The sequence below is a fragment of the Micropterus dolomieu genome, linkage group LG14 (assembly GCF_021292245.1).
Source record: "Micropterus dolomieu isolate WLL.071019.BEF.003 ecotype Adirondacks linkage group LG14, ASM2129224v1, whole genome shotgun sequence".
NCBI lineage: Eukaryota > Metazoa > Chordata > Actinopteri > Centrarchiformes > Centrarchidae > Micropterus > Micropterus dolomieu.
Window position 1 is genome coordinate 18,245,884 of NC_060163.1, and position 23,320 is coordinate 18,269,203.

The following is a 23,320-nucleotide window of genomic DNA, read 5'->3' on the forward strand; positions in this document are numbered from 1 at the left end:
TGGTCTTTGTTTTGGAAACCTGTGCTTTGTTTTTTGCAAGTATTATAAAGCCTAGTAAGGCATTATAAAACCAAACCAAGCTATGAGTGTTTCCTTTCATTTTTTTTAAAATTCACAATACCCAACCGTTTTTATCAAGCTTACCAATAAAAGCGATAGATATGAAAAACTACAACATAAGAGCATATCTTGCCTATAAAAGATGTTTTCAAGTATTGGTGGATGTGATGACCAGCCAAATGTTTTATAGTGCACCTATCGTTTTATTTATCACCAGTTAAATCTTTATAATAATATGCTGATGCAGACAAATCAGTCATATAAGACTTGTCATCAGTCATGTAGCACTTTCCACATCAGTATAAACAGCAGTGGAGGTTTAGCAGGGTGCCTACCGTATGAACGCCTACAGGGTGAAAAAGTTGTGTTCCCTTCCTCCCTCTTGCGGAGCGTCCTGTCAATGGTGGAAAATGGCTACTCGGAGTAGCTCCCCAAAGCTCAGAGAAAACTGAAAAAAAGTCCACATTAATAACAAGAAGTCACATCTGGACTTTTTCTAACAGGCTAAACGACAACTCGGGGAAGCCTCGACACTGAGAATGTCTCGCTGGGTGCCCACTAAAAAGGAAAAGTATGGTGTTGGTACGTAAGAAAACTTGCACGCTCCATCGTTAGCTCGTCCTAGCTCTCCGCTCAGATTGCACAAGTTTGGGAAAGATTGTGATTAGAAAGCGACCGGCTGTATTGTTTCTTATGTGGCTGTGTACGGGACTTTGGCGGCCAAACTGTAGGAATGCAAATTTTGTGTGTCGGGTATTTGCCTCCTAGTTTGCATTAAACGTAAAACAATGAATGTCTATCTCTATTGTGAGGAAGGGGACTGTGTGAGAATTGGGAATTGTTAGAGGCGCGCCTAGTTATAGCGCTGTTTCCTGTGTTATGGGGCCTCCGCTACAAACTAACTAGCTAGTATCGGTCTACGCATGATTTGAAACTGTTTGGTGGCTGTTTGTGTTTATTGCTCCGTCCTGTACAGATGGGAAGCCTTTTGTTGTTGGTTATTTATTGTCACTTCCTCAAATGCTTTGAAACCAGGCGTCCTGGCCTGAGAACACTGTCCCGTTCCACTCTCTCCTTTAGGGGATTATTTAACAACACTAAACCTATAGGCTTACCACCACAAGAGATATCTGTAACTTGTATTACTGAAGTTATATTGAAGTAATATTGGATTATATATTACTTCAATATAACAACATGCTGTGCCACTGTAGAACTGACTTTATATATTTATGACACGTTTTATTCACCTATCTTACTTTCAGCTTTTTCTTTGTATGAATGTGTTAATAGGTACTTTTCTTCATGTACTGATAAACCATTTAATTTGAAGGACATATATATATATACACACATACTTAAATCACTGAGTTTAGTTTATATGCATTTTGGCGCAGGGACTAAGAGGTATTTTAGTACTTTTGGAATTAGATGTCATTTTTAAAATACATTTCCATAACTGTTCACACAGCAAATAATACACGTTTGTAATTAGGGGTGTCTTTTTTATTTCTCTTATAGTGTCACTTGACTTTGATTGATTGATGGATTTTATATTAAAAAGAAAACTGTAAACAACCTATTAAACCACCATAATGAAGGCAAGATAGCCAGAAACATTTAAAGCATGGTATATTGGAGAGGAGTTGTACGATGTGTCTTATTTTGATGGACTTTTAATGGGTAGTGTGAAATGTGAGAGTAGAATAGTCATGGTTAAACATGCTGTCTGCGCTATACTTGAATGCCTGAAATAATAGTGTAATGGAACTAATCCTGATTTTTTTCTGGGGATCCTCTGGAACATCGTGGTCCTGCTCAGTCAGCAATGTAGCAAATTACACATTTTCCTGAAGAATCTGGTTTCACGACTATGGTTGTAATTTTAAAATGCAAAAATGTACGCCACCACCTGCATACTGAGTCCCTTTTAGCTGCGCCCATTAGTAGGGCTGAGGGCTTGCAGCTGTAAGAGGGATGCTGAAGATGAGTTCAGCAGGTTACGTCAAAGCTTTGACTGACATCTCAGACTGCAGCTTCCAAATGAGCTCTGTTATTCCAGTCCAGTCCACGCTATATGTGCCTCTTGAGGACATATGGTTAGATTTGATTTCTATTTGTCCGCTCTGTGAAAAGTAGACTATTCCGATGCTAACAGTTTTCCTGAGTATATTCTCAAATATTCCTGTGATCTTGAAGGTGGAGGCTCTTCAAAAATCTTGGATGAATGCAAGAGTGGATGAGTCATTAGTAGAAAGAGAGGCAGCTGCCACATCACTGCTGCAGAGCATTGGTGGGGTGCACAGCCATTGCACTTTTAATACTTAATGTGTTGACCAAGAAGCACTAATGAGCGCTCAGTGAGACCCCTTATGCTGGCAGTATTCTCACTGTGGACCTATTTCTGTCTCCACAAAAACTTTTGTCACACCATTCCCTACCATGGCTTTATTAGTGTATGTAGGAAAACCATCTCATTTAGTCTTTTCACAGCAGTATTAATAATAAATGCAACTGTCTTCTTACATAGAGCATAGCAGTGATAATAAAGGGCTTTGTTGTCATACCAGCAGATTCACATTACAGTATTTGGATGATAAAGCTTTGCACAGCTAACTCAACACTATAACCAATATTGGAAATGAAACCATATAAGATTGTGTCACAGAAATAACTGATAAAAAAACACAAATCTGAAAAATTAATGGTTTTGGTTGTCTCTCCTTTTTCTTTTTGCCATGTTGTGTAGTTCTCTGCTGGGTGTGATGCTCCAGCTTATTAGTTTCAGCAAGATCAGATGAGCTCTTCAGTGACTGGTTTTAATTAAAGCTGGGTAATAGGTTAGTTTTATATCAAAGTTGAAGAAATGTCGCTGCATCATGATCGCTGCATCATGATGGATGTAACTATAAATTATTTTCATTATCAATAAACCATTCAATTATTTATCAGATAAATCGGTTAATTGTTTGTCTACAAATTGTCAGAAAACAGTGATAAAGGCATAGACATTTTAATTTACACTGATGCAAAACAGAGAAAGTACTCACACTGGGGAAGCTGGTGCCAGTGAACACTTATTAAAATTGTTGTTGATTAATTTTCCATCAGTCAACTACTTGAAATATTGACTAATCGTTTCAGTCATTATGTAACTGACATGTGGTTTCATGGTCTTAGAGGCTATATTAGGCCTATATTTATACCATAGTTGTTTGGCACATTATTTAAGCTCTATTACCTAGGTGAAATGAACACTGAATGCAGGGCTCCAGACAAACTTTTTGCATTGGTTGCACTGGTGAGCCTACATTTTTCATTTAGGTGCACCGCCACAAAATTAAGGTACACCCAAATTTTTCACTGTACCTTTAGCGCCAAAATGGTAAATTCTGACCTTCTGTCATTTCCCATGCACATTGATAGTTATGTAAATGACTGTAAACAGGAATGCCTACAGGTAAATGTTTGTCTTTATTTGAATCACTGTACATACCAAAAATGGCTAAAACTTTATTATTGTAAAGCAGAACTTAAAAAGTCCTGATGTTTAAAGTGTTTGACAAACTAAAAAGATTGGTCGGCTTGGTAGCATCGCATTTCCTCCAAGCTAGTCTCTCTGTGAAATGACTCGTTTCACTATCAGCATATGATCCATTTGGTCGATATCATTTAGAAAGTTCAGAAGAGCCGCACAATAATTATGTTACCCCCATTCAAGTAAGAGGAGGGCTCACCGGCAGAAGTGAGTGTAATGTATACTTACGTAAAGGATCTGAATAATTCACATCACTAGTATACAGAGACCAAATGGTGTTGTAAAACTTGTTCCATTGAACAAGATTTGTTATGTGAGAAAACCAAGTGGATACCTGAAGCCAATGCGTAAGTGCCTTAAACCTGCATTCTTTCAAAATGGCCTGCAGGAAGCGACTCCGCTGTGCATTGGAGTCAATGACAAAATGACTCCAATGCAATGTATTTCTCACTTGGTATATTACCTCAGTGAACACTTTACTAATGAGTTTATGGTCTCAATCACAGGTTTTGAGTAGGGCTTGGCGGTATATCGCTATAAAGTATATACCGATATAATTTCAAAAGAGATATAAAATTAGACAATACCGTTTATACCGATATAGTTTGATGTTGAGTTAATTTGTGTTTCGTAAAGTCCTGCTAGTGTTTGCTCCTCTCTCTCTCCCTCACCGCGCAGCTCCGCCTCTCCCTGTGCATCTGCACGCAGCAGTCTGCTCACAAAGTCTCTAACAAGATGGAGGGACTGCTGAAGACCTGCCTTGTAAAAAGACAACAGTGCAGTCAGTGTTTCCCACATATACACGGGCCCCCTAGGTATATTTGGTGACACATTGTAGCATTTTTCAGAGAAACGCAGTCATTACGTTTCAAGTCGTGACATGGTTGATATTTTAGAAGCACGGACCAGGTAAAGCGACATTGAACACAATAGTGCAGATATAATTTGTTAGCTACCACGTTGGTTTTGTTCTGAAAGGCTAACATGCGGCGTAGCTGCTGCTGTGAAAGGAATCGTGGGAGGAAAAGTTCCGAAGACAAGTTCTGTTTTTTTCACCGACTTTATATAACGTAGCCAACTACTGATGTAGAAAGTTACCAAGGAGTGACCGAAAAAGCCCCACCTCCCAAACCCAACTTAGCAGAAAATACCGAGATATATATATATATATCGGAGTTTTTCCCAACATTACCTGGATAGGAATTTTTGGTCCATATTGCCCAGCCCTAGTTTCAAGTCTTCTTCAATTTAGGATGATGTCCATTTTGTAAATTATGGTTGCATTTAAAATAAAATAGATGATATAACAGATTATGCTTTAGAGTGAGGACATCTTGTGATTGAAAACTTGCTACCACAACCACAGTCAGTCATTCAGAATACATTCAAATCCTAAAAATGTCTTGTTGAGCATTCAGTTTGAATAGAAGACACTCTAAAGTGTAATTTGTACTACTGTGTCAAATCGACGGCGTAGTCTCTGCATAGCCCCCTACCCTATGCCATAGCCTGATGCGCACCTCCTCAAAAATGTAACTACACGTCGAGTCGACGCGGACCATAAGCTCTGTGATTGGTCGGCTGGGTAGCCTCGCAATGCCTCCGAGCCGACAGGAAGTGCCCGTGCTTTGAAGTAACTTTTACTAGTGGTCAAAACAGCGGCTTTAACACGGTGGATCAATATATTCGACCGTCACTACCTGAGCAAAATGACTTGTTTCACTATCAGAATGTGATCCACTCAGTCGATAACATTTGAAAAGTCTACAACAGCTGCACGTATACAATTTTACCCCCATTCACGTTAGCGGAGCGCTAAACTGGAAGTTAGCCTGCTCGGCTGGCAAAAGTCAGCACAGTGGACACTGTAGTGCTACTGCTGACTAGTGTCTGGCGGTGTAATTGCAGATTGACGGACACAGCGACGCACAAGTATAAATGCCTGGCCTGCGTAGCCTACAGCGTGCCTACGCACGTAGACCATACGCAGGAGTATAAATCAAGCTTAAGGAGTCAGCTGTTAATTTTTTCTGGAAAGTACATTTTGTTTTGAGACTGTTTTTGGTGAGCCAATATTAACATCCAATTAATAGCACAGTTAACGTGAATTAAGGATGCACTTTACTCACCAAGCTAGCGCCACCCTCTTGTTCGAATATGGTCACTTGTGGTTCCAACAAACCAAAATGGCAACGGCCAAAATGATAAACTTAACGTTTTAAATTGGTAGTCCACAAACCACTGAGTGACGACATGGTGGTTATGTCCACTTCTTTCATACAGTCTATGGTGACAACATTTACATTTATTAATTTAGCTGACGCTTTTATCCAAAGCGACTTACAATTGCTATACATGTCAGAGGTCGCACGCCTCTGGAGCAACCAGGGGTTAAGTGTCTTACTCAGGGACACAATGGTGGATGGGTAACAGTGGGGAATTGAACCCGGGTCTCTCACACCAAAGGCATGTGTCTTATCCAAATGCATCTGGAACATCCCACCCCTCTTATCCCACCAGCGGCAACAAACGTTATTGCTTTTTACATTGTTTCAAAGGATAACTATTACCCTGAGGCATTAGCTGAACTTCCCCCTCCAAACAATGTCTTCACTTCCACTGGCATGTTCAGAATGCTGCCTGTCAGCCCGGATTTAACTCTGATCTGCTGATCTGGTGAATTGACAGAATTAGCATTAGCATTCATGAGGCATAAAGAATTATTGACCATTTTCAAATGAAAGTTGAGGTTGTGGGTTTAGGGCATGACTTCATTCTTTGACCCATCTTCATATCATAAAAGAGGACTAAGGCAATCCATTCGTCAAAGTACTGTTAAAATCATATCTCTCTTGACCTTGAGCTAATTTCATTACACAGTTCTTTTCTTGTCAAATGCCAACCAGCCCGGCATAAATCAAAGGGACCAGGAGTTTTGAAGCCTAGTTATTCTTGTGGCATCTCAAAAGTGATTTAACAGGACCTTGGGGAAATGTTTTGAAGCATCTCGGTTCTGTGATGAATTAACCAGAAATACTTTTTGATGCTAATTTCAAGTGTGTTCTCATTAATTCTGTTTCATCAGGATATTGCTGTTCCTTAAGAGAGACTTCAGAGGGTTGTGGTTCTAGAAAGCAAACCAGGGAACACTAAGCAACATGACTATTTACTGGATCTACACATCACTGTTAAGACTCAAGCACAAATTACCCTTTGAGAGCATGTGCTGTCATGAGAAATGTTTTCCACCTCTCAGCACTTCTCCATTTGTAATTAAGCTTTAAGTAATCTAACATAATACCAGTTTAGAACATACAAAATGCTATCATTGTTAAAAATACATTTGGACGTTTACTTTTTTCCTTTCTTTCAGTTGCAGGTTTGGGCAGTTAGGAAATGCTGCTTCCTGCAGGCCAGATCACAGACTGGCAGCTTATGTAAGACGACAATTAGACACACATATATACAACCTGAGCTCTAAACGTTAGCTCTGGTGTTGCTATGATTCACATTGGTATGTGGCAGACTACAGGCCAAAAGGACTGACAACCCTAGACTGCTCTCGTTTGGAACAGGTTAGCGGTGAGTGACACATTGGGAGCAGAAAATAGAGACGCAGTCACTCCATCTCTTGACTGAGGCCGTAAGTAATTTGTGAAGCCCCCGCCCTGCACCCAAGAAAACCATGTCCCACCCACGTGCAGTAAGCTAACAAATATGTTTGCAATTAAAACACAGTCTCGGTTACTACATAAATTCTAACCATGTGTTTTAAGCTCCCTGCCTTGTATTTTAACCGTCTCTTATAGCCTGGGCTGAAGCAATTTTGTGTAAAATATGGGAGAGTGAAATTTGAATCATTCCCTTTTATCAGTTTACTTGTTGGTTTTATATGCAAGGAGCTAATTTCAGTACATTTCATTCAGAAAATGCCTTGTCACATCTGTTTGAGGCACAATAAACATTAACTGGGTGAAAGTGTGGCTCTTGTCATTGTTGCACTCCTTGCCAGATATCACCGCTATTAAATCTGCCATAACAAAGTGTTCAACAATATTAAGTACACAGTTTTAGAACAAGGCGCCTGATTTCTCTCTGCCTATGTTTAAACTTTGACCTAGAAAAAAGGCTGAGCTGACAAAATCGGAGACAGACTGCTTTTACTAGAGTAAAATCAAGCAGCTGATTAATAGGAAGGAGCCAGGAGTAGGAAGGCGATGCTGTGAAGGCAAGCAGAACAGGAGTGATTTATTTAATGTTTTTTTTTTCTTGTCATGAGGGTAACAAAACAATTTTGTCTTTGTTTGGTCTGTGTTAGAGCCAGGTGGTGTTTATGATCAGCCTGGCACCTTTGCTCATAATTAAAACTACAAACAGAAATTGCTTGTGTTTAACAGCCCAGGGAGATGATCAAATTAAGGATGCAAAGAGCAACAGTGTAATGTTTTTTTTTTTTTTTTTGGTCTTGCACATCCTTTCTTCCTAGGGGTGGTGACCAATATGTGTTTGTGGTTATGTTTGGTAACAGGTGTTTTTATTAAGTGCTGACTATGAGAAATGTGTAACTCTCTTGAGCTATCACTTGGAGCCTGAATACTAAACTAAAGCTATAGTTTCCAATTTTATGAGTTTGGATTGTTTGTTTTTGTCGGCACGCAGAATGATGAATACACCATCCACCTGGGAACTCATCCTGATCGAGTTTTTAATACAACTCTGCTGCACTTACTGAGCTACCCTGCAGATCTGTAAGCCAATTGTCAGTCAACTCTGCATGAACATCTGTAAAACTTGATTTGTGACTTAGTTTATATGCACTGTCACAGCTGCCAGAACCTTATGATTCATACCTAGTTTGGAATTTAAAAAGTCCCCCTATGGGTTAATATTGGTATTTGATATAAATTGAGTATACTAAGCTTTTTACACAAAAATATTTTAGAGACTCTTCATTGTCCCTGCATTCATTAGACACTGTCTCTTAGTCAAAACTTTGGCCATCACCCTCCTCTTCTCTCTTTGGAGGTCAGTATGACTTTGCTATTATTCATTCTGAAAGGGAATTATATATTAACTATGGGCCGCGCTGCTTGGTGAGGCAATTCTAATGGTACAGCTCCCAATGGCTTGCTGTGAGATGGTGGCTAAGACAAATGACAGCTGGCCTATTTAATCAGTGCATAGCTAAGTGGTTCCACATTATTCCTTCTTGGCTCACCACTGAGACAAAGCTGGAACACTTCTACATCTTGTTTAAGTGTCGCTGTCTTTTGAAAGGTTGAGGTGAGAGGGGGGAAAAAATAGACCGATTGTGTTAAAGTTAACCTTGGATTTACACAGGTGAAAATTTTATTTATCTCTTAACTACTAATTAAAGTGGACTTCAGCCAGTTTGAGTCATTTGTAACAATTTTTTTTTACAAAGCTTGAATGTTTTAATCTTTTTCCAAACAAAATGTCGAACTGCTTCAGTGACAAAGAACAAGTAAATCCGGAGAGCGCTAAAAATGTAATGTTATGAATCAGAAATGAGTCAACATCCTGTGAAATCACCATTTGTTCCGTTTGTAAGGACTTTGTGTCCTCAATTTTGGTCTCAGATGTTTTTGTTTATACAGCAGGCTGGTTGGTGCTGACAAATGTTATCATTAGTATACAGACTACATGTTTTCTACAAGATTGTTTAGACCTGTAGTACTCTCAAGAGCAAACCTTTCCTTACCTTACTGCGTTACCAAAAAAAGGTGTCACTTCCTTTAGCTAAGCTATTAAAAGACTCATGGTTGCTCATTCACTTTTAAATGTGATTGTCTTTGTTGACAGCGGCGGAAAGTGACTCAGTTTTGATTTTGCAGAGCACATGTATGTGTGAGAGCGCATGGACCTCCTTGACAATTACAATGGGCAGTGATGTTCCTTGCTCTCAGTTTGTCAAAGGCAAGTGAGCCAGGAAGAGGAAAGCAGACACAACCACATACATCTGGTTTGATCATGTATGATGACCCTGTCTGTGTGAGTGACAGATGTGGGTTGGTCCTATTGCACGGCTACACAGGCAGGCAGTCTCCACTACCCTCAGTATTGATTGAGGACATGCCAAGCAGCTTGTGCATTGTCTAAAAAGAGTCCTGCTGCGCTGCTTTTGGTAGTGTGACAGATGGCTAACAGTGTGTAACACGTCAATGTGAAACAAAGGTCACTGATGTAGACGTTTGTTATTACATAATTTAGATTAGGCTGGATGAAAGGAATATATAAGAACCTTTCAGCTGTCATATTGTATCAGGCAGGCAGTTAATGTGGTTGTATAAAGTCGTTGCTTTGTATTAATAAACTTCAGCTTAGTTTAACATCTAAAGAGTTTCATCTAAAATTATCGTCACCACCAGACTTGAACCTTCTATGACAAAGTGACTACTGGCACAAATAATGTACTTACAAAGTCAGATAATGCCTTTATCAGGGTGGCATAGAAACATAATCGCTACAAAAAAACCAGAAATCTCCTCTGATTGAAAAACTCATATCTAGACAGTGTTTCCACAAGAAAATTGTATAGCAAAATTGTTAAGCCACCCCGATCCTGATGTATCTTGTCTCACGATCAGTTTAATTTTTAAATGCCTGACAAATAGCCACGCTAGAAATAATTGTTTTTGTTATGTGAAATAGTGCCTCTGCATTTTGCCCCTGACAGATAATATTACATTTCATAAGCGTATTAAATGATTATATTTGCAGAGGTGGTCTTGGTAGTAGGTGAAGTGACCCACCTCCACTATAAAACACTGCAGAAGGACCAGGTAGAATTGCCAGCAGTGAAATTACTTTGTGGAAACAATCTTTCCACAAAATTTCTGGACACAAAAACTAGAGGACAGAATTGGCATTGAATATAAGATTGTAAACTAAGTCTGTATTGAGTATTCTTAACTATGTCTAGTTGACCCCTCTGGCTGAGGCTTTATTCCATCAGAGTGATGAGCTTGCAGCTGAGCCGAGGATGTGTCAGACTGCCAGTGGGTGAGCTGACAGTGGATGACCTGTCTGTTTCTGTGGGTCAAGCATGGGCTAAAAGGACCTGCTCCTTGGGAAAACTCACTTCGCAAGTACCTCAGAAGACTGAGTCAATCGTAAGACTTATGTATGACTCGGGGTGTGTGCATAACTTAAAGACGAGTGCCAACAGCATTAACATGCAAGCTGTTATTAAAGTCCCATAACACGTTCTCTACTGAACATATTTATTTTGCCTAAGTAAACTTCCCCATAGTTATGTTTTCCAGTCATTATACTGTATTGGTGTTGAGTATTTGAATCCCAGATGCTGAGATTCATGCATAGCAGAAATCATAGGGCTCAACAACTCTGAGGCTATTCAGGTTATAAAAATGTCAACATTAATATCAGCTGCAGCCCATATTAATATTGCATTTGTCACCTTTAAAATGTCCCATGGGTTGTTTTGGGGACGTGTAATAGAGTTGTCAGTCATTGATTGTGGTCGCAGACGGGCTTGGGATTACCACGTGCAGCAAGAGACAGCCTTTTCAGTACAGCTGGCATTTGATGAAATGGCCCTTTGTGTATGTGTGTGTATCAGGATAAATACTTGATAAAGTCAGAGCCTTGCAGCTCAGATGTTGGTGGGCCCTGGAGGCAGTTTTAGGTTATAGTGAGTGGCAGCTCTACTCTGTGATCAACCTTTTAGGGATTTAGTTGAAGTTGTCTTACTACTGTATCTGACACCCCAGTCTCCTTTTTTGTTTTTAAAAAAGATGTCATAGATTGTGAAGACATGAAATTAAATTTCATCTGGCCATTGCGTTTCCTACCTGAACATTAAAATGAAAGCCCTATTGTGCTTGTGTATGTTGATACAACTATTCAAATAATTGATACACACATCCAGCTACCATTATTTTCATTATCAGTTAGTCTGCCGATTACTTCCTCAATTAATTTTGATCTACAAAATGTCAAAAAATAGTGGAAAATGTCCATTAGACTTTTCTAAAGCCTAAGGTGACCTCTTCAGATGTTTTGACCAAAACACAAAGGCATTCTGTTTATTATCACATAACGCAAAGAAAACAATAAGCAATGACTAAAATGATTGATTGATTATCAAAAGGGACTACAGATGTATAAGCTTATAGCTAACTCTGGTACAGCTAAGAAGCAAGGCCTGATAAAGGTTCAGTGTGTAGGTTTTAGTGGCATTCAGTGGTTAGAGTTGCAAATTGCAAACTGATTGCAACGAATGACACTCTCACCGCTCACCCCGGTGGCAGACACGCTGTCGGCTCCTGTGCGAAATAATACGTTGTGGTCCTCCATTTGTCCAAATTTCACATATCTTCTTATTTTAACAAACCAGACGTCCGCTGCTACTACCACTACTACTAGGCTACCTCTTGTCCTTCTTCCTTCTAATTCGTATGTATTCAACGTAGTGACGAAACACGCTCTGGAAAGTAGTTTGTCTATTTAGGCTACTGTAGAAACATGGCAGAGCAACATGGCAACTTCCATGTAAGTGGACCTGCGCCGTTGGCAGATAGAAATGGCTCATTCTAATGTAATAAACACATAATGGTTCGTTATGTAGGGTCTATAGAAACCACTGAGAATATAGTTATGTATATTATAGTGCATTTCTGCCAATAGATCCTCCTAAATATTACACACTGAACCTTTAAATGAAACTAAGTGTTTCATCTCCACTGAACTGGCAAGCAAATTTCGCAATAAAAAAAACCCGGATTAATTATTCTGTCGTGCAAGACTATTTTGAGCTTCATGCAGTTTGATACTGAAATGTATCACATTGAAAGAGTAATAATCACAAAGTACTGCAATTATCAATATTTCAATTCTATGAAAACTTATATGCTATATTTTGGTCTATTCTATATTTTATACTTTATATGGATCTTGATTCAGTCCCAGACATATGATAACTGAAGCAAGGTTTTTGCACATGTCTAAACTTGATCATCAGAACAGTAGAGCCATACTTTTGCACATTTCAGAAGTAATAGTAAAAATATCTCCCCCGCTATTGAAATCAAAAGTTCCACAGTCATTTGTGAAACCACAAGCACTACCTCTGAGCAGCCATGTAACCTATGAGATACTGAAAGTAAACAAATAAATAAGGCTCTGCAAACGCGGCAACAGAAGAACCTATCCCATAAATACATCATTAGATGCATACTGTTTGGTTTTGCAAATTGTTTCTGAGAGCTCACATCTGGCCTGTGCTATTCCAATTAAGTTGTTAAATGAAACAATTGATGGGGTAGTAAAGGTGATAATTTTGAAGAAACTGATTAGACGGTTCCCTTCATTGAAAAGAGATGGAATCAAGGCCCATTTGTACATTTTATGAGCCATCCAGCCAGCAAATAAATCAGCCATTAATTCGGTCAGATTCACACTAGTACCCACCTTTGGTACTGCAGTAAGCCCAAGGTCCACTTATCAAATGTACTATTTCAAAAGGCCAAATGATGATATTGTCTGCGTAGCTGGTACACCATATATATATATATATATATATATACTATTTCAAAAAGTACTTCTTTGCAATCAAAGGAAGAGCTGAGTGGTAGTTAATTTCAACAGCTTAGGATGTTAAGGCCAAATTAATTGTTGGAGCTTTTTTCCCCCCGGGTGACTAAACCAGTTGCCATGGGTGGTGAATGGGTTCAGTGGATTATACTGGAAGTTAATTGCCTTCATCTATTTCAGCAATTTAACACATTCTAGAGGTGTGCATGATCCAAAGTAGAGCAGGTATATATCGCTAATTATAAGACATATTTGTGTTAGTGTTGCAGTATGCGCTCTCTCTGCTCATTCGTCTTGCCTTTTGAATGTTCCTCGCTCTGCAAGAATGCCTGTCTGTGCTTTGAAGACAGTTTGACAGTTTGATGTTGGCAGTTAGTAGGAGTGGGTGACTGCAGGCAACCTTTCCTGACATTGTTACTGATCTTCCCGACCTCCTTTTCTGTAGGACATTTCAGAGTTTTGATACCACGCTGCTCCCTCATCACTGATGGTGTGATTTCTGTTTCATTAGAACACAACCTCAGCATTATGATTATAAATAACAGCATGAGGAACAGGTCCTAGGCATTACATGTTTTGTAGTCGGTTTTGCTGTTACTTGTAAGACCAGATGCTACACATACCACCTGATGAAGGTCAAGTACTGTTTCGTATGCTTGTCGTGAAGTCACATTTTTGGTGCCACCAAAGAATCAAAGTAAACTTGCTGAGTCAATTGCAGAGTTTCTTTAAATATTTGAAGGTAATTATGCACTCATTAGCATTTGTATCACAAGAGATGTAACACAGGGCAGGAAATAATTAGCTGCATCTTGCTGTGCAAAAGGCTAATCTGCGTGGATTCTGCCAATTTACTTCCCCGTGCTGTGTATTGGTGTTTGATGGAATAAATACAACCCTGTGATCTGTTCCCATAACAGAAGATGCAAGAGCTTACTATATTAATGTGGTTGAAAACATGTAGAAAAATGTAAATCTTGCCTACACCCGTGTCTTGAAAACTATTTTTAAGAAGTTATTTGCCTGTTGAATCGATGAGTCACACACAGTCTTTCAAAGTATTCTTTCTAAAGCTCATGAGATGTGTGTGCAAAGTGGAGACAGGTTTGCTTTGCAGAGCCAGTTCAGATACTCACGTCTCACGTTCCACCACAAATAACACCAGAGACCACAGTGTGTGAAGCTCTGTGTGAAAAGCTTTGCTCAGTGTTCTGTAATGAGCCAGGTTTTGCTCTCTCTCCATGCTGTATTGGGAAGATGATTTTCAATTAAAGGCTCTGTAGAGGCAATGGAAGCTGAGTTATCAGACTGCGTCAGATTGTACCCCGAGGCCTGTGTCTGAGTTGGGCGTATGGCAGGAAGTTCTGCCAAAAGGTATTACTGCTGTGGCATCTCGATCTGGCACGGTGTAGTTTCTCCACCTGCTCCTTGCTTCACCCAATTTTTCTTTTCATGCCCTAAACCCGCCCAATTCGTCTGCTATACACTATTACATTTTTACAGTGTTCTGTTTCTCTGTTTACCTTATCTTTTGTTTTTTTTATGAGGTATTGTTAATCTTCCTGTAGTCATGAAAAGCATCAGTATTTCCTTCTGGAAGGGCCCCATCTATTGTGATATAGTAATATCTCAAGGGGCATTTCCTGCTTGTTTCCAGTCAGAGGGAGGAGAAAACTAGTCTTGCTAGTGAGCGAGAGAGAGAACTGGGGCTTTCCTCTCTCCCAGCTCAGCTGTTGTCGTATTAATTTCAGGTCAATTACAATAGCATTATGTTCACTTTCCAACTGCAGATAAAGCTAAAACGCTTTTGTATATAATTGGTTTAAGAGGAAAAAGGATTGTGATTTTGTTGTTATTTCACAATCCCGGGTTCACTGTCAGCATTTGCCTCTAAATTAGAACCATCAGGCTTCCGTCTGAACGCCTAAACCTCTTATTAAACCCTATTAGAGAGGGACTTGAAATTAATTATCATGTTTCCCCCGCTATGTACGTCACTGACAAAGCTCTTTCTCCATTTGAGTGTTGCAAACATTCTGTATAGTTATTGTCCGCTTTAGCTGTGTTCGATGCTGCCAACTATAATAACAATGATATTGCAAAATCTCAGCCAAACCCCAGCTGACTACTTAGAGGCTTTTATTTCTTAACAGTGTTTGAAATGATCTTCATTTCTTAAGAGTAAAAAATAATTAAGGAAATGAGAATCATAATTTCCCAGTCCTTTAAAATATTGTTAGGCTCCCTTTAACAGTAAGATTCTGAATCACAGCCTGCAAGCCTACCTGAGTGCTCTTAGCATTATTAATAGATTGCTGATGCTTTAGTCTTCTCCTTCACTGTTGTGCTACAGGGAGTGTTATTGTGAACTGTGGGAGTTTACTCATACATTTGCGGCCAATTTCGGTGGCCGAACCTTCGGTGCATCCCTAATATGAAGTAACATTAAATATCTGCATTTCATTACTACCGACTTCTTTGGATTGTTACAGATACTTTGCATTAAAAGCACCAAGTAGTCACGCAGTGAGGAAAAATACATCTTTATCCAATTTGTTTTACAATCACATTGTATCACATTATCGTAATGAGGTGCCTAGAAATTCCCACCCTTGAGGTGATCATCGTGATGCATCGAGATACTGAAAAGGATTGTTTCAGTTAATATAGAAAACAAGATCAGATTAATTGATAATTAACATTGTTGATAGTTGCAGCCCTAGTTGGGATTATTGCTGAAACAACAAATCCATTAGTCAATTGACAAATGATTAATGATCTTCATTCTAAGTCATGTTTCAAGGTATAGTGACAATCACACAGTATTTTATAGTATAACCTGAAGCATGAAAGAAATTAAGTAGAAAAGTAAACTATTGTTTTTTGTGCTTTTTGTTTGACCTTTATAGTGTAGAGTTGACTGTAGAGAGATGATAGAAAATGAGGAGAGAGGGGGAATGACTTAGTCGTTTGTGGGGGTTTTTGTAAGCGTAATGTACAAAAGGTTCATCTGAATATAACACATCACTATTATCTCGGAATTGTAAGAAACAGAACATATCGAGAATTTAGATCTTTATGTAGAAGTCTTTAGCTCTTAAATAGTAAAGGTACCTTTTTGGAGGTTCGCTGTGGAGCCACTTTTGGATCCATGTTTTGTTTGTACATTGCAGACGTGTGAGGATGCACATGCACAAGAGAGACATTTTTTACATTCCTTACAATGTTTTAACAATATTCCATTGGTCAACAGGCAGCAGTAACTTGGCAAGAAATGCAGGGGTGAAGAAGATTTTATGCTAGTAAACATAGATGCAAACAATGCAGGATATAAAATCTTAATCTAAGTTGGCTTTACAAATGTCAAGGATGGAAATTGTTGTGGTTTCGGAGAGAACAGACCCAAATGCAACGCTTGGTAGTTTTCAAGAGAGGTTTATTAAAGGGGAAAAGGGAAGATGAGGGGCTGGAGGTGAAAAGGGGGAATGTGGGCACGGAGGACCGGGGAGCTGGCGGGGCTGGAGAGGTTCCGGCGAGGCGACCGAGGGAGAGCAGGAGGCAGAGGCGAGAGGGTATGCGGAGGCTGGCGGACAGGTGAGGAGCGTGGAGGGAAGCTGGGGGAGCGCCACGGAGGCGAGGTGAGGGGAAAAGGCAGGTAGGTGAACCCAGCTGACTGAACGGATGAAGGCGGTGAGTGGACCTGGCGGGGGGAAAACAGAAAAACAGACAAGGTTAGTTCCAAGAGACAAGTGGTCGGAGAACGAGGTATCAGAAAGAGCTTGAATGTTGAGGTGGCACCAGGACTGGAGCGACGACGATCAAGCGGGGATGGAGTGGAGAGCCGGGTTTGAAATACTGGTGAAGATGAGGCTGATGGCTGGCAGGTGTGGTGGGCGGAGGTGGAGGTTGATGAGACACAGGTGTGGATCATCAGCCGGGCTCCAGAGCGAGAGAGAGGGAGAGGGGAGGAGACGCAGGGAAAAAAACAGAATGCGAAACGAGGAAAATAAAAACAGGACACTCACAGTCAGCTGGGCTGCCACCACAACAGGAAATGAATCAGCACATTTGTTAGACCTCAAGGATACCCACAATTAGTTTTTTGTCAGTAACACTGAATGTAAACATAACATTTATTTGTTTACAAGATACTCCACATGGCACCTTGTTAAGTTATTTTTCATTTATTATAATGCGCAGATTTTATACTTGATTCAGATTTGATACAGTGCTTTTGAACCCTACTTCTTGCTTTCTTTAGTGTGCGTCAAAGTCAGTGGTAAGGGAGTCCTACAGAGGAGTTAAGAGTCCACAGACCGCGCAGATGCAGTAGAAACACCAGGTCCTCCCCCCCCCCACCCTGGCCTCCTGTTATTCTAACAGCACTTGGCAGATCCCTGAAGAATACCCGTCAGCTCTGAAGCAGAGCTCTCTGCAGCCAGCTCTGTCTCACCACCAGCAGGGCTCATCAGGAAAACACAGTAAACACCTGCAACAGCACCTCACTCAGCTCACATTTAACCCATACAAATGACTACACCAGGTTGACGTCAGCCAAGGGTATGTTTGTTTCGTATTTCAGTCATGTTCTCTAAAGGACCATTGCCTCAAAAGGCTCATTTAAAAACTATTTGCATGTAAATGTTGGACATGAAGCCAAATCGAACCAAGTATAGGAATGTAGAGTATTTAAAATCTTGCCCTTAAAATCAATGAGATAGTTGTGATATAGGTGGGAAATTTGTAGCATCTTCACTATTACATCACAATTACAGCACCAGTCTCAAAACACATATTCATGTGATATTTATATGATGGCTGGTCACTGGTCAGGCTATAAAGTTGAATTCAAACCTCTGTATACTGAGTTGAGGTGATGCTTCAAAATGAAGGCGCTCACTTTTGAATCTCATCCTTTAGATACATTAAATTTATATGGTCAAATGTAATGTAAATACAGTCACATGGTCTTATGCGCTTAAGTTTATAATAGTACTTGCAGATCTTGTCAGTCAGACATTTGGTCACTCAGTCTGGGTTAGTCATTACAGTCAGACATATCTTTTAGAGAATACAGAATGTGCTGTGTGTGTGTGTGTTTGTGTGTGTAACCCATCTTTGCTGACTCCTCCGTCTTGCCTTGGAGAACCATAGTGCAGCTGGAGTGTAATAATCATCCTCTATTCAGTGCTGCTGTCTAGAAAAGGGCGTTCTCAGTCTTCTGTGTGCTTATTGAACTCCTCCTCATTCAAGTTAAGCACTGTATTAAATTCATATTCCATGCTCAGTGTTACACAGTCACACAGTTCTTTCTCTTTTTCTCACGTGATTGCATGTCTTTTTTTTTTACTGTTTGTCTCATGTAGGTCTTTGTTTGCCTTCCCCAAACCAAGGCAGCACCAGTAAGCATGTTGGGATGATACAAGATCTTAATTAATTGTGTACCAAATAATCGGCACATATCATTCTTATTTTGAGATCAGGTGACATTTCATATTGACATATGTCAGTTTTGTCCCCATGAACCCACCATAGACTTGAGAATTGAAACTTCGCAGGATTAGCTACTGCCCTGCTCATACTGCTAACAGTACAGACAGGGTTGGTATGGACCACAAATTATTACATAACAGTAGGTTACAACCCATAGAGTTTGTAGTCCATTTTCCCCAGTGTTTCATATATTGTTGAGATCATAGTTTTAAGGGAAAGGTCAGTATCTCCATACAGTGTATTTCATTGATACTTGCAAACCAGTCGTCTATTGATGGCAGGTTTGCTTGCAGCAACTTCTGTGTGACGGCTTTCCTGCTCACAACCAAAGTACTGTATAAAGATATTCATTCTGGGACGTGAATTTGGCTGAGATTTTGGCCAGGTATAATGCGACAAAAGAGCAATCAACTGCTATTCCAAAAATGTTACTTTTTTTCTTTGGCATCCTACTGCCAGTATGAATGGAGAGAGCAGGCCCTTTCTGCAGAATTCTCGCCAGTTTGGTAGTCCTACCCTGACCATCGCAAATATTGATTCCAATCACCCTCAGGACCGATTCCCTTTCCCATTTCTGTTTGACATAGGCAGTAGAGTAATAGTGTTTGTAATCTATTGTATATTTATGATACAAGATGTTTGTTGTCTATAGTCTCATTAGTGAATATATTGACCGAGTTAGGTTCAGTATCGTACATTTGTTTGATTTCTTTGTGAAAATAATCTCTGATATGGAGATATCTGAAGAAATCTTTTTTTCTTCAAAGTTGTATGTATTTGAAAAGTGCTTTAACCACTAGCTATAATGCTGTAAGCTGTCAAGCAGACAGTTCACTGTTGTAGCTGAGTGGAGTCAGCCCCGCTCTACTGTGATTACTGTTGAGATCAGGTCTCCTAGGGGCTGCGGTGGAAAGTGCAAGTTCTGTACTTCTACTACTTCTGGACACAGGATTCTTGCTGATAAGTCTACTTTCTTCCACGCTGTCTTGTGTAATTTTGGAATTTGGGTGGGTTCTCTATCCTGGGCGATGTGAAACTCTTTCTTCTGTAAGTCATCTACAGCCTCTGATTGTAGATCTTCGGTCCGCTGTCCAGAAACACCTTAAGCCTGACTGGTGGCGGGGTCTGAAACCGCACACCTCTTTCCATGAGTACTCTTCTTATTCCGGCATACTCCTCTGCTTTTCCTCACTCCTCTTTTGTCTAAAAAGACAAAAATCTTTTTCTTTTTCAGCACGGTGGACAGAACCTGGTCTTTGGTTTTGTACTCCAGAGGTAGGGCTGAACGATTTGGGGAAAAAATCTATTTTCTTATTTTTTAAGTTAATCCACGTCAAGCAACATAGAGCAGATGAACCAGGCAGGAAGTCAGACAGAGAACGGCATAGACTGTGCATCAGCAATAAACACAGTTAAAACAGATAGAAAAAGAAACTATTTAACTATGTAGCCAACTTAAACATGGTAGAAGCACAAAAATCAAGAACAACTGAACAAGTCAGCATAATCAGGCAGGCAAAACGCTCTTATTCTGAAATGCTCCATGTAGCTGTGCAGAAAGCAGAACAAAACTGGTTCACAGAGAGCTGTTATCCGTTGTTGAAGCACACAAAATGACTAATGCTCAAAGAGGCGCATATTGATTACAAATCCCAAAATGTGTACAATTTGAAAATTTCAGATTTTGGTGACTTCAGTGGTAGTATCAAAACAAGAGGCTGGCAGATGCCCTTACATGCGCGTTGACTCCCGCTGTAGAAGTTGAGCTTGGACTCCTTTTACTCTGGCCAGGCAGATTGCTGCAGAAATGCGATGTCGTGCCTGGACAGGCCCCTCAACGTCATCTACCTGATGCTAGACATAGCAGGATTTTCTGCCTCTTTGGCTCCTCAAAAGCCCAGCCCAAGCATACTGAGAGCTGGCTCATGCTCTCTGCCTTTTCCTCCTGAAGAATCCTCTTGTCTGGGATTTCCTGGCTAGCTCTCTCAGTGGGCTTACATCCCATGGGGGCCTCGGTCTCTTTCCAATGAACATTTTCTATGCACTTCTTTTTCCTCCATTTTTTTTCTCCACCATTTCCTTCATCAGCATAGTGTAATGATATGTTATACTCTGCGTGGATTAGTGCAGCTTATTAGGGAGCCCAAAGTGTAGAATTACAATCAGTCCAGTGTTTAGATGAGGACGCTTATAATTGTGGAGAGGGCGTAGATGTGCGTTGGCTAAGTGGACAGGTCTGTAATCTGATTCCTCGCGCGTTTCCTCTGTTGATAATGTTCTCGGAGTTTGCACAGCCTTATGCATGAGGTTATGTATGGTAATGAGCCCCCTGCAAATGATGCTACTGTTTATCACGTTTCCAGAAAATAATTTGCATGCCGTTCTCCAGGGAGAATATGGTCCACTTCCTCTCCGTCTTCTTCCTCTGATGGGTTTTCTCTCCCTCACTGCTTCCAAATACTCTTGGGTATGCAAATACAGGTTTATGAGTAATCAGAGCTGTCATTCATCCCCCCACGTGACAAGAATCACTTTAGTTCCTGTGTTAAATTGCACCATCATTGCCCCGCATGTCAGGGTTGTGTTTGATGGTTGTGATTTACTCAGCATCTTCCCAGGGTGTTGTTTGTGTTCATTTTGTGAGTGCACCTCTTGCCCAGTAAGAATCTCCCTGGTTCTCTGAGCTCTCATTTGTTTGAAATGAGACCTAGTCTCATTGGCTGTGATCAAAGGGGCAGTTTTTCATTTTCAGATGAAATATGATGCTATATGTCTCTGTCAGAGCTGTTTGTTTGGGATGTTTGTGATCCCTTTTAGCACCTGCCGTTGAGATAACATGCTGAATCAGCTGGACCTGTGACCCAGTTCCAAACAAACACACAGATGCAGCAGTTGATGGCTTTACAGGCCTTTCTGCTACTTTTAATGATGGTTTAATTGAGCGCACCCCGCTGTACAGTGACTAGGCTGCTCTCTGATGGCTGCACACAGATTAATCCCACCTCCCTTTTGATTGTTTTGTTGCTTTCTCCCCCGTAGGTACCTTTTGTATCCCAGCGTGGAACCACTGAATTCATTTCCTGGGGTCTTTGTTCCATTGTCAACCCATGGCTCGTGTTCTGGTGGATTCGCTGGGCTCATTGGATTGTTCTGGGGATCGCAAAGTGCATTGTGGACATGCACGTGTATGTGCACATACACTTTGATAACAAAACAACACAAGGCTGAATGAAACAGGCTACACATGGCATTTCATGCCCTCCATCCTCTAAATGGTGAAGTGATTGGCTGCCTGACTTATGCTATACATGCTAAACTTCAGATACAGACTGTCAGAGGCTGAACTCTGTGGTGGTATTTAGCTTAGAACCCACCCCCTCCCCACCCAAGTCAGTGTCTGTGAGTGACTTAGCCACTGCCATGTCTTCCTATTTGTGTTTTGCACATGTTGTCATTATTATTGACACATTTTCTTTTGCCAATACAAAACAAAAATGTTTTGATAACTCAATTATACAGTCTTACAAGATTTTTTGACCTCTTCTGTAGCTGACACATACTGTACTGCTAATTGGAACTTTAATCATAGCAGCCTTTTGTAACTGTGATGTGACATTAGTCAATATTTTATTCTTTAATGTTCAGTTAGTTATATAATAATAATAATAATAATAATATAATAATTTCTTTCAGAAGAATAATTAATAATAGACCTGGGACTTGCCAAAAATATTTTAATTTCTACATTTCTCTGACCTGTACACACAAAGTAGAACTTAAAAAACAGCAACTTAGAGAACAGCGGACTTACTTTCAGATGATCTGTGACAGGAAAGACTCCCGTGTGGGAGTAGAATACAGAAAATTATTTCACCCCAGTAGCAAAAGCGACAAAAACAGAAATACTTTGTTCTAGATAATTGTCCACCCTAACAACTTAGCTAAATAGTAACAAAAAAAAGCATTACAGCTTTCTATCCGATATGGTAATGGAATATAATCAGCTCCTCTGATGGCAGGTGATTGTGGGAGAAAAGGGTTGATCCACTTAATGTGCCATCAGCATGCTGGGAAGGCTCCAGTGCCTGCGGTGAGGGTCTTTTTTAATTAAGCCATCATTCACCTCTGGAAACCTCTGTTGAAGCGGCCCTGCATGCATTCCCTCAGCAGGACGTGCGCATACACACATTGACACACTTGTGTCATTTCTCCCTGCAGGTGTCCCCTCAACACAGCCACCTGTCATGCTGTCAGTGTATAGATGGTTGTGTATAGATTTTGTGTTGTATGTGGGCCGTTGTAGAATTTCTCAAAGACAGGTGTCGGTCATGGCTGGTTTGACAGCGGCATGTTGTTAATCTCTCACTAAATGAGAGAACAAGCGTCACTAGTCAGGATTTTATTGTTGTGACATGACCTTGGCATGTTGATGGAGCTTGGACAAAAGATGTGAGAAGCTGTATGTGTTGCCTGTTGAATCTGTGGCACCAGAGAGAATAGCCTGCATAGTACTGATAGATCTACATCTATCTTTTGCCAAGGAGATTTATATTTTTTGCCCTACTTGTTTTTGTTTTTTTGTTTGTTTGCTAGTAGGATATCACAAATACTTGTTAAGAGATCTGCTTAAATGTGGCCCAAGGAATAAGTAAT

At 40.2% G+C, this 23,320-nt stretch overlaps 1 protein-coding gene across 1 annotated transcript in view; it reads left to right on the forward strand.

The window, feature by feature from the left end:
- The first annotated feature begins 386 nt into the window (after positions 1–386).
- Positions 387–23,320, forward strand: part of dock1 (dedicator of cytokinesis 1) — a 186,306-nt gene continuing 163,372 nt past the window's right edge. Inside the window, exon 1 of the mRNA XM_046069923.1 lies at positions 387–642. Coding sequence (XP_045925879.1) covers positions 600–642 — 43 coding nt within the window. The 5' untranslated portion in view covers positions 387–599. The remainder of the gene's footprint in view (positions 643–23,320) is intronic.